At 38.9% G+C, this 11,497-nt stretch overlaps 1 protein-coding gene across 1 annotated transcript; it reads right to left on the bottom strand.

Annotated features, from left to right (window-relative positions):
• LOC109227247 (BTB/POZ domain-containing protein At1g30440) lies at positions 1-4,900 on the bottom strand. Its single transcript, XM_019392333.1, has 4 exons — positions 4,157-4,900; positions 3,136-3,205; positions 1,155-2,378; positions 1-837 (listed from the first exon to the last, which is right to left on the bottom strand). The coding sequence occupies exons 1-4, from the start codon at positions 4,213-4,215 to the stop codon at positions 274-276; spliced, it is 1,917 nt and encodes a 638-aa protein (XP_019247878.1). The 5' UTR covers positions 4,216-4,900; the 3' UTR covers positions 1-273.

Below are 11,497 nucleotides of genomic sequence, written 5' to 3'. Positions count from 1 at the left end.
TGACAATCTTGAAAGGCAAAAGTTCTTCATTCACAAAGACGGCCTAACAACAGCTCTAGTTGGGCAATTTTGATGTATGCACTTATTGCTGAAGGTAAAAGAGAGACAGAAAATGTTAACTAAGATACATAAAATACACTTGAGCATGTTAATGTAGTCTTCAAAGACGAGATTGTCAAAGAACCTACTCAACATATATGACACAGAAATTGGAGTCGTCCTAAACTAAATGGAAACAAACCAAGATCATTAATAGAATAGAAACAGAGAGAATTATTCATCTATAGATAAGTTTTTCTTGTGCTTTCCATGGTTTTCTTTAGCCTTGACATCCTTTAAACCCTTACCATTTATCTTGTTCTGGTTACTAACAGATCCCTCCTGAGCACTGCACATTTGAGACTTCAACTTGAACCCGAACTTCTTGGAGACATTTCCCCAAGTGTTCGATCCCTTTGATCGTCCCAACTTTTCAATCTCCTGCCTCATGTTTGAGCACTCCTTCTCGAGCTCAGAAACACGAACCCTCATGCTATCCATCCCCACTTTCAAAACCTGGTTTTCTCTCACAGCAGTAGCCCAGCCACCACCCTCATTTGTTCCCACCATGCCACTTCTCAACTGCCTTGACCCTCCATCAAGGTTGTCGGACACTAGGAAGCATCCTGCAATGGAGGTTCTCAACTGCAGCTGCTCGAAGAAGAGTACTTGTACTATAATCCTTAAAGGGAGTCTTTCATTCTGTGCAGCATGTGTGCAAGCTTCCAAGGAGAGCTTCTGGCAATCCATGAGCCTGCAGAGTTGTTCTCTATCGGATTCTCCCAACCATGAATGTGACTGCAAAAAGACAAATAAAAGGTTTACTATCTGACCCGACAAATCTGAGCCAATATCTAGTTTTATGTCAGTGATCATTCTTTTCAAAGTTTTGATGGTTCCCCATGCAAATGGTGGGGACTTCAAACACTGGAGACTGGTGCACCCAATTCGAAATGCCCATAAAAGGACTACCTCAGGCTGGTAGCGGTAGGACAAGTTTAAACAGGATGTCAAGTTTAAGTGCAAATTTCAGTAAGCATGGCATAATGACAGCATTTACTTCAGAATGAACATTGCAATGATCATATATAAGGGAAGTAGCAAACTAAATTCACCTTTAGATAAATGTCAATTGCACGATAAAGGCCATCATCCAAGGGCCTTGCATATTCAGGAACAGCAGCAGCCAAAGCCTGAAACTTGGGAAGCTTTAAGTTAACATCTGGGGCAACCTCAGCAAGGTATCCATCAATTAGTTTCGCAACCATAGTGATTGGCGTCAGAGATGGTGAACCCATTAATTGTTCATCATCAATGGAACAAGGTGATTCACCACCAGTTCCTTGATCCATGGCTAAGAAGTACTCAAGAATCCGCAGTACACAGTCAACATTGTAAAGTGTCTCCATTGAGTAAGAGAAATTAGGCATTAAGAGATCTTCAAGAGTGGCCTGATCAAGCTGCATTCCTATCCTTTTCTCCAAGTCCGATATGCAAGAGGGACTGGCTCGAAGAATCAAGGCTGTTTTCAGTAGGCCAAAGAGGAACTTAGTTGGAACTAGGCCCTTTTGCATGGGAAGTAAATGATCTATCTCTTCAAGTAAAAGCTTCTGATCTTCTTCTGATAGTGAGGAACCTAAACCGACTGGTGCAAGACGGTTACTAGACTCGATAGAGCTTTGCCGCCTGTTTAGCCCAGGCAAATACTTTTTAGCATAATAAGTGAGGGAACCAGCAATTATTTCCTGTTTGACGCCTTGAGATTCCATAGCAGAAATTAGCCTTTTGTAAAGAGGTAAACTTAAAGATGATGCATCGTCATACCACCAATCAGAACTTGAATGTTTTGGTCTAGCTCCGGTGCTTATTCCATTCCATAAGATACTCCCTCCAGGACTCTGCAAGGGGCCGACGTGCTCCACGACAGGCCAACCAAACAGGTTCGGGTCAGTACACGCCTTCACAGCCAAAGAATCAATGCACCTCTTAGTAATTTTGAGTTCTTCAGCATATGAGAGAACATCATCACAGGTTTGGAGTGCCTTCAAAGAGTCTTTCCAGCTACGAAGAACAACTTGATTAAGAAAGACCTCAGTCTGTGATATCAGATTCCCCTCCCCATAATCTTCAGTCATCTCAAGATGCTCACCGGCACATCGAAGGTAAACAACATTTGCTGCCGTAAGCTCTAATTTTACCCCATAACAAAATTTAGCTACAAGTTCAAATGTTTTAGCGCCACCAGGGATGTCAGTGAGTTTAATAACACAGCCATCTTCTCCTTCAGATGCTTCTGCAATCAGTTTTTCCATAACCCCACTTCTTGAAAGCAATGGGAACTGCAATCATTTGTTGGTTAAAATTAAAAATGAGATAAAAACTTTTTTTTTTTATTTTGATAAGGTAAAGGTTTCATAAATAAGTACCAAGATTGTACACAAAATTACATGAAAAAAATGAGATAAAACTATAAAGTCAACTTTCTATCTGGCTATCAAGCTTTAACTTAGATCTGACAAGCTATAAGGAACTCCATGCAATAATTTGAAATTATGCTCAGTGAAGTTTCTAATGTATCTTTTAAATGCAAAAGAGGCCAAAATTCGATAAGTTGACATATTTTCATCTTCTTGCTCTATACAAAATTCTTCTAAGTACAAACCTAAACCTGGAATTTAGAACAATACTGCTGTTGGAAGCAAGCAGGAAAAGCTACATCTAGGATACTAAAGCAGACAGCAAGATGTGAGTCATATCATAAGAGGTAATTACAAGGTGACAGAGTATGTGGGCCAAAATTCGTCAAATATTGAAGCAACGAAAAAAAAAAAAGAAAAAAAAAAGAGAGAGAAAGAAAAGCTGTTTTTTAAAAATATGGTACAGCAGGTAGTTAATGAGCATGAATAAGGAGCACTTTTGAGATCCACCAAGAGGTAATTGAAGTTTAGACACCAAAAATCTGATGCAAACGGGAGGATATTTTGGAGGACATTATTTCATGAACAAAATTCAGATCCAGAACAAAGAATGTTAGAATTGCTGCTGAGTTGACCTATACATTACTAGATAAGTTAATTTGTGCAGAGAAAACTTTACCTTGTGAAGATGGAAAGTCATTTCCTCAACTTCAACAACAATGTCACTGGGGAGACCAGTTGTGCAGAACCTACAGGCATCACAGCAAAAGGTAAAGTGTGAACTCTGAAAGACAGCCACTAACTTTATACAGTAATTTATTCCCTGATGTCCTACATGAACAATATGCAACACACTCGTCTTTTGGTGGAACAATCTCTATTCCTTAGACCTAAATATGTTGCCTTATATCATGTACTTCTGGTCAAAAGGATTTGAGTAAATGGAAAGGCCGTCTTATTTTGTTACAAGGTGTTTTCTCTTGTTTCCAGTGCATCGATTTCTTCATCATGGCAATTACTGTCTGGTGCTTTTGATCGAGTAATAATATATTTACATTACTTACAGGAAACAATAGCAGCAAAATCTTAATAGGTTAACAACAGATCTACATGTTTTAGCAGTAAGACTAAGATGTATTGCACATACACACTTAACCAAGAGGAGAACAGAATTTTTCTTCAGAGATCACTTGCTCGAATATGAAAAGTTTGTGATAAATCCAATTACAGGTTTAAAGCAGCAAGCCAATTTTGGTTTAATCTGCTAACAAGTAATCAGATTTCAACATAGGCTACATAGTAACAAACCAGTCAAGATAACTTGGACTGCATCACTTATCTTTAGTGAGAAAAACAAAATTTCAGGGGCACATTGCAAAAAAGAAACCCCCCCCCCCCTCTCTTCCCCTCTCTGTACTGAGTCTATGCACAACACACACAGAGCCTATGAAGAAAACTCTTTGGATGATGTTCAATGGTTAATTAAAAAGAAAACAAAAGGTAAACAAGAGGCTAATTAACAACAAACAACAACAACAACAAACTCAGTAAAATCCCACAAGTGAGGTCCGGGAAGGGTAGTGTATATGCACACTTTACCCTAGGATAGATAGGCTGTTTCCGGTATAGCTAGATCAACATAAAACATACAGTAGACTAAAAAAAAAAAGCTTCATTATAGGGGAAGAGTAAGCACATACCAGGCCTGCCCTTTTCTTTGAAATGCATCTGTTTTGGATCCCAACTTCATACATGCCATCTCCTCACGGTGTAAATTACACTCAAAAGCTCTCAAGATTTCAACTTTTGATCCCAAAACCCTTCAATTCATCCACATAAAGCACCCCAAGTAAGACCAAATTGCTCTCACTTTAGCTGCGTCAAAACAACAAAATACAAATCCAACAGCCCTTAAAATCAGATCTTTGAACTCTCAGAAAATACCCCAAAGTAGCAAATACCCACTTCAGAAAATCCCCCAAAACAGTCCAAAAATGTTGTTCCTTTCTTCTCTATAAGTTGTTGAGGAAAAAAAAAACCCCCAAAATCTCAGTTCAGAGATAAATCCTTAGTGAAGAGAAAAAAAGAATAATTTTTTCCAAATGAAACAATAAATTTAGGTCAACTCCTCCAATTCTAAATAAATACTATTAACACAGTTGTTCTGACATTAACAACTTTCTTCTATACCCACCAGAAGATTCCAAATTTTAACTCCATCTACTACACCAATGACCAAAATCCTTAAGTAGGAAAGAAAAACCAAAAAGGGTAGAATTAAAGAGCCTTAAATTAGTAGTATAATGTTTTTAAAGGCATCATGAAAGTGCAAGAGTTGTGGAAAATCTCAGCATGGGTAATTAATGGTAGAGCTCTGATTCTGAATCACAAAACCTTAATTTTTTTCTCTTTCTATACATGTGGCATGTGGGGTAGTTCGCTTAAAATACACTCATTTTGCTTTGCTTTTTTCAAAGCTTAATTAAATTTGGAGGAGAGAATCTTATGTAAAAACTCATTTTTAGATTTTTCTAATATTTAGATAACCATCATTGAAAGTCACATCTATCTGTTTGTCCAACTAGGCCACGTGATGCCTGGATGGGGTCTAATTATGATAAATTTCGAAAGATGTGAAAGAGTATTTGGACGTGTAGTTAGGTGCTGCATTTTAATGCGTTGAGATAATATATTTAAAGTTTTTTCCCATTAAACAAATTGTTACTACTATTAATTTTGTTATTTTTGTTGCTTAATAAAGGCAGAAGTGAAAAGCTTTCAAAAGTAGGAACATAGCATATATTGGAGGGAAATTGGAGTCAAATTCCATATGATGCTCAAATTGTATGTAAGTTTGAAATATTTATGTCTCATCTTTTATTTTTTGAAGTTCCACAAGAGATTTACTACATTTGTCATGTAACGCCTAATATGGATTGGTGGCATTGCATTTTAATGCTTGCTTGATTGTTGTACAGTAAATAAATTGAAACAAGGGCAAAAAAAGTCAGCCGGGTGCACTAAGCTTCCGTTATACGGGGTTCGGGGAATGATCGGACCACAAGGATCTATCGTACGCAGCCTTACCCTGCATTTCTGCAAGAGACTGTTTTCAAGGCTCGAACCCGTGACCTCCTGGTTACATGGCAGCACGCCAAGGCTCCCTTCTAATTTTGAAAAAAGAAAAACTACTTATTTCAACTACCACTAAATCTAGAATATAAAACATACATATACATCCTCTAATTGGATTGTCTATATATGTGTTTGTGGACGAAATGTTATGCTACGACCTAAATGCCCAAAACCTCTAAAAGTACAATATAAATTACTCCAGGAGTTATGGTTTAATGGATGGAAGGGATCGGACTTTGTGTAACTGAACAATCTCATCAATGAATAGTTTAGCGTATTGTACTATTATGATATGTTATTATGATCTTAACTGAAAACGAAATATATTCACTTTGTTAATCTATCCACGATTACGCATATTGAGTCATACTCAATTGATGTATATAATATATGTAAACCTATTACAAAGTCTATGATGATCCCATCCTCTCTCATTTTCAGTCGAGTGTCTTAATCTGCTGATGCATGTACTGCCTTAACCTATTGGCAAGTCAAGCATATTAAAATATAAACTCTTTATTACGTTTTGCTTCATCTTTCTCACTAATTGTATACGGTCAAAATGGGGATGCCTTTTTTGTTTGACGGACCCAGGCTGGAACGTGGTAGATTAAGTTTGGACCTCGATTTTTATCTATGGCACGGGGTCAAGTTATCGAGACCGTAGGACCGATTAAGCTCGAGGTCGACCAAGATCGAGACCAAATAAGATGGAGATCGAAGCTAAGTCGAGTAACAGAAAACCGAGATATCCGGGATCAGCCAAGGATCGTGGCGAGAATCTCGGCATGAATCAAGTCAAGACCGGTTGTTCGGCCAATTGTGGGATTTCCTTCCATATTTAGAATTGTACCATAGATAGGATTCCTCTACTATATAAAGAGGGTTCTAATCATTTGTAAGATACATTATTCACACATATCAAAGCAATATAATACTTTCTCGCTTATATTCTTGTTCATCAGCTTGTTACATTTTAAATGTTCTTGCACAAACTAGTTCGAGGGTATTCAAGCTCGAGGGCTGAATCCTGTTCAAACACTAGTTTGCTTTATATTATAGTTAATTCCTATTATTACTCTTTGCATTTATCAATTGATATTAGGTGAAATCACGTATCCTTAAAACCACATTATAAGTTTAATTGTTATCCATTTTTTAGGGTAAACAGTTTGGCGCCCACCATGGGGCTAAGGATAATAGTGTTTGCCTGGTATTAATTCCCAAAACACACACTGCTTTACGCTTGTTCTCGTAACTGTCTTTGATTTCAGGAATCAACATGTCAAACTCTCAAGTAGCACTCTCTCACACAGACAATGGCCTTGGCCTCCATGGCGAAAACGAGAACATAGTCGCCCCGGGAAACAGAGTACCTCCAGTCAACCCCGATGGACCACCGACCGTAAACCCAGTCGATGTCAGCTCCCATATTGCCATTAATGCGAATCTGGGCGTTGACCCTGGAAATAGAGTCTGTGGAGATGCCCGAGCAGCTGATCAGAACGCACAGAGTGGTGGGAAAGGCGAAATTAGTCTCCGCATGATATTCGAGATATTGCAGACTCAACAAGTTGCGATAGCGCAACTCCAAAATCAAAATCAAGCACTAAGCAGAATTGAGCTCGAAACATCACAGGAAGTTGTTCACAGAATCGAACCTGTACCGGAGAAATCGAATGTCAATGAATTAGGGACTGACCCCGCCATTATGAAGATGCTCGAGGAGCTCACTAAGAGGATCGAATCGGGTGAAAAGAAAATCGAGGCTAATGACAAAAAGGTAGAGACGTACAACTCATGGGTTGACCAAATACTGGGGGCACCATCGATTCTAAAGGGTTTGGATTCGAAGAAGTTCGTGTAGAAGCCTTTCCCTCCAAGTGCGGCTCCGAAGCCCATCCCGAAGAAATTCCGCATGCCAGAAATTCCCAAATATATTGGGACCACTGACCCTAATGAGCATGTTACTTCTTATACGTGTGCCATTAAGGGAAATGACTTGGAAGATGATGAGATTGAATCTGTGTTGCTGAAGAAATTCAGAGAAACTCTATCAAAGGGTGCCAGGGTATGGTACCATAATTTACCACCTAATTCTATTGATTCATTTTCTATGCTTGCAGATTCCTTTGTAAAGGTGCACGCTGCAACCATTAAGGTTGCAACTAGAAAGTCGGACCTATTCAAGGTAAGGCAAAAAGACTCGAGATGCTTAGGGAATTCGTATCTCGATTTCAAATGGAACGGATGGATCTGCCATCGCTCACCGACAATTGGGTTGTTCAAGCCTTCACTCAAGGTCTCAACGAACGGAGTTCCATAGCTTCACAGGAGTTGAAACAAACTTTGATCGAGTACCTGGCCGTCACTTGAGCTGACGTACATAATCGATATCAGTCGAAGATCAGGATCGATGATGATCAACTAGGGACCCCTTCCGGGTCCGTTTATCCTAACAGGCCCATGGATAGGATCAAAAGGGACATTGATCGAGAGCCAAGGTTGAATTGAGATTGATATCAACCGTACAACAGAGATCGTAAAAGCAGCAGGTATGAGCGAAGCTTCGCATGAAATGAGAGGAGAAGTGATCAGGGTCAAAGTTCACGAGGACTTAATACTGAGGGAGATCACGTTAAATATCCAAAATACAAATGAAGGTACGACCCCATTCCAATTCTTTCTATTTTTTCGACTAACACTTGTAGGCTATCGTCAAGGATCGGCACGAAGCTTTGGATCTTAAAGCACGTGTTGCACTCTTTTCTTCTTAGACTGGTTTTTGTCCCAAATAGGTTTTTTCGATGAGGTTTTAGCGAGACAAACATTGTTCGTGCTAACTTAGAGCAATTCAACAGTATCCGAGGTTCCCTACAATAAGCCTCGAGTACTGGGGAGCATTACCCTCGAATGTCTACTTTGTTTCAAGGAACTTTGTGACAGCGGGGTCTCGAAAGTAAAATGTTGTAAGGGTCAAATGAATCCTGCCCATATAGGTTACTCGAGCCCTAACATAAAACATGCACGCATGTATAATCATCTATTGAGAGAAGTATTTTTCCTTGCCGATATCTCGTGCCTTTAGAAAACTTTCCTTCTTAAAACTCATGATCTATTGTGTGAACAGGCTTAAGGGCCGATCATGACGGAAGTTTGAACAACTAACCCCAAGCTTGAGGACTGCCGTCCGAAAAATAAAAACGAAATCGAACTACCTAAATTTTGAGACCATAAGACCTTAAAGGCGACCCTTGATTTTACAGGCCATGGCCACCCCACTCGCGGACTGACACTTCGACCAAGCTCGAAGTGAAACGAAAAATAATCCCAAAGGGCAGATTCCGAACTTAAGAGGCTACGGCCAAATTAACGCGGATCGGAGACGTCCGAAATCCGTGACAAATACAAAGGCCTAAGGCTACTTCTACTTCGAGTTCGAGCAAGTCCTCACTCGATCATAAAAGCCCAAGGGCTATCTTAACCCGAGTTCGAGCAAACTCTCACTCGGGGACCATCTATAAAGCCTAAGGGCTAACTTTACTTCGAGTTCGAGCAAATCCTCACTCGACTATGAAGCCTAAGGGATAACTTCACTTCGAGTTCGAGCAAGTCCTCACTCGATCATAAAAGCCCAAGGGTTATCTTAACCCGAGTTCGAGCAAACTCTCACTCGGGGACTGTCTATAAAGCCTAAGGGTTAACTTTACTTCAAGTTCGAGCGAATCCTCACTCGACTGTTAAGCCTAAGAGCTACTCATACTGTAGTTCTGTGAGCACGTGATTTTTGCCCTACATGAATTATTCCCAAAAATTCAAACAAAATGATTTCTTTCATTATTTGGCAATTTTGTGAATTTTTGTGTTATTTTATGTTAATTGTTTGCATTTTATTTGTGCATTTAATTCATATGAGAATATAAAAATACACTTGACATTAGCATTTAGGATTTAATTTCATATTTTAGGATTAATTAGTAGTTAAATTGTGTCTAAAACAAAATATAAAGAAAATAACAAAAATAGGCCATTTTTGCATTTTTAATTGATAATTGTTCAGTTTTTCATGAGTTTAGGACTTAATCAATTTTTAGGAATTAATTAGCTTAGTCTTGGAAATAAATTAGGTCTTTATTTTAATTTTGCATTGTTATAAAAATCAGAAAATATAAATACAAAATAAAACAAAAAAGAAAAAAGAAAAACAAGGGAAACTAATACAAAGAATTAAAAACAAAGGCCCAAATTTGGGCCAGGTGTGTTTCCACCCAAATAAGGCCCCAAAATTGGACCAAGTACCCGTTCGCCCAAGCCCAATCTCCCATTACCCGGTCCAGTATCATTCTTTAACCAAACGACACCGCTTTGTCGTCTTTCAATCTGGGCCGTCGAGATCAGCTAATCTAACGGCCACGAACTGAGGGAACTTTAATATATAACTGTCTGATACCGACCCCCCTCCCCCCCTATCGTCTCCCTCACTCATCCCTCCTCTGTAAACCCTAGAAGGCCGCCGCCCTTTCTCCCACCGCCTTGGGGTGGCGGCGCCACCGCAAACCACCGCCAAATTTACACCCCTAACTCTCCTCGTTCCCCTCTTTCCAACAATGCCTTCAGTTCCCCTCGAATCAATGCCCATCTCTTCGAACATTCATTTGAAGATCAGGCCCAAAACCTTACCTCTTCCAAAATCGACCAAAATTACATCCTATAGTCTATTGGGTTCCCTCATTCCGAATCTCAAACCAAAACCTCTCGAATCTAAGTAGAACTGGGCAAATTTCGGATTTAGGGTTTTCAGAAGCTCAACCTGTTTTGGGGTTCAAGTGCTCGACTAGTTTTAAACTAATGTTACATGTCTATTTCAGACGAAATAGACATGCAACACTAATTAAAAGTCAAGTTCGAGGTTAAATCAGTTGAAGATTTGAAATCAGTGAGTTTCTATTTTATTTTTAATTTTTGTTTAATTTCGTTTTAACTTTGTTTGGTTTTATTCGTGTGATTGGTGCTTGTTTTTGGCCACACTTTATTCATGTTTATTGGTTTCTATTTTTATTTTGAAATTCTGTGTCTCTCCTTCCTTTTCTTTTAATCGTTGATGCCGATTAGGTTAAATCCCGTTCTAATTCATGTGTTTTAGTTTGTTTAGCTCAGTTTAGTCTAATAGTTCATGGCTCAGTTTTAGTCTGAATTTTTGTTTAGACTCTGTTAATGGTGATCCCGTTAGGTTAAGTTTTGCTTCAAATTGAATGTGTTCTCATTTGGTTTAACTCGTTGTAGTAATCCTGTTTTGGGAGTAGTTAGATTTTGTTAAGCTTTAATTTATTAGTTAGAAATTAGATTGGATTCCCTGTTAATTGTGCTCTGATTTTAGTAGAATGATTTTCATCCTTGATTCTTACAGGTTCTGTTAGTTTTAAGCAGGTTGGTTATAGCTGTTAGTTTAACTAGGGTAAAAGGGGGCTGAATTCATTTGGGATTAGGTTAGTAAATCTCAGGATAAAGTAGGGGTAATTGGGGCAATTCAAGGGTAAAGAATCTTTTAAAACTGAAATGGAGTTCACTAGAACATTCTAGAATGGGTTCTAAGATGGAAATTCAGAAAGTAGGTGTACTTACTTGAGTAACAAGTCAGAAAATAGAGGGTTAAGTAGAAATAAAAGAGGGACTGAAATGTAAAAATAAGAAATNGGTTGGTTGAAGAGGTGCGGATGTTAAGAAAACACATGGCAGACATGTATCAAGCCTGGATGAATGGGAAGGCACCACCCCCGCCACCGTCGATTTTTTCGGATGCTGCCCTTACCCAAACTCCCAACACAATGCCAAACGATCCTCCATATTCTCCAGATACACCCGCTTATCACAATNGGTAAAAAGGGGCTGAATTCATTTGGGATTAG

The sequence above is a fragment of the Nicotiana attenuata genome, chromosome 6, assembly GCF_001879085.1.
Source record: "Nicotiana attenuata strain UT chromosome 6, NIATTr2, whole genome shotgun sequence".
Classification (NCBI taxonomy): Eukaryota; Viridiplantae; Streptophyta; class Magnoliopsida; order Solanales; family Solanaceae; genus Nicotiana; species Nicotiana attenuata.
This window is presented reverse-complemented; position numbering and strand designations above follow the sequence as displayed.

Excerpts from the sequence above, each read along its gene's own strand:
- LOC109227247 (XM_019392333.1), bottom strand. The coding sequence starts at position 4,215 with ATGGCATGTATGAAGTTGGGATCCAAAACAGATGCATTTCAAAGAAAA. Across the intron at positions 3,206-4,156 it reads CAAAGAAAAGGGCAGGCCTG|GTTCTGCACAACTGGTCTCC; the intron begins GTATGTGCTTAC and ends TGATGCCTGTAG. Across the intron at positions 838-1,154 it reads CAATTGACATTTATCTAAAG|TCACATTCATGGTTGGGAGA; the intron begins GTGAATTTAGTT and ends GTCTTTTTGCAG.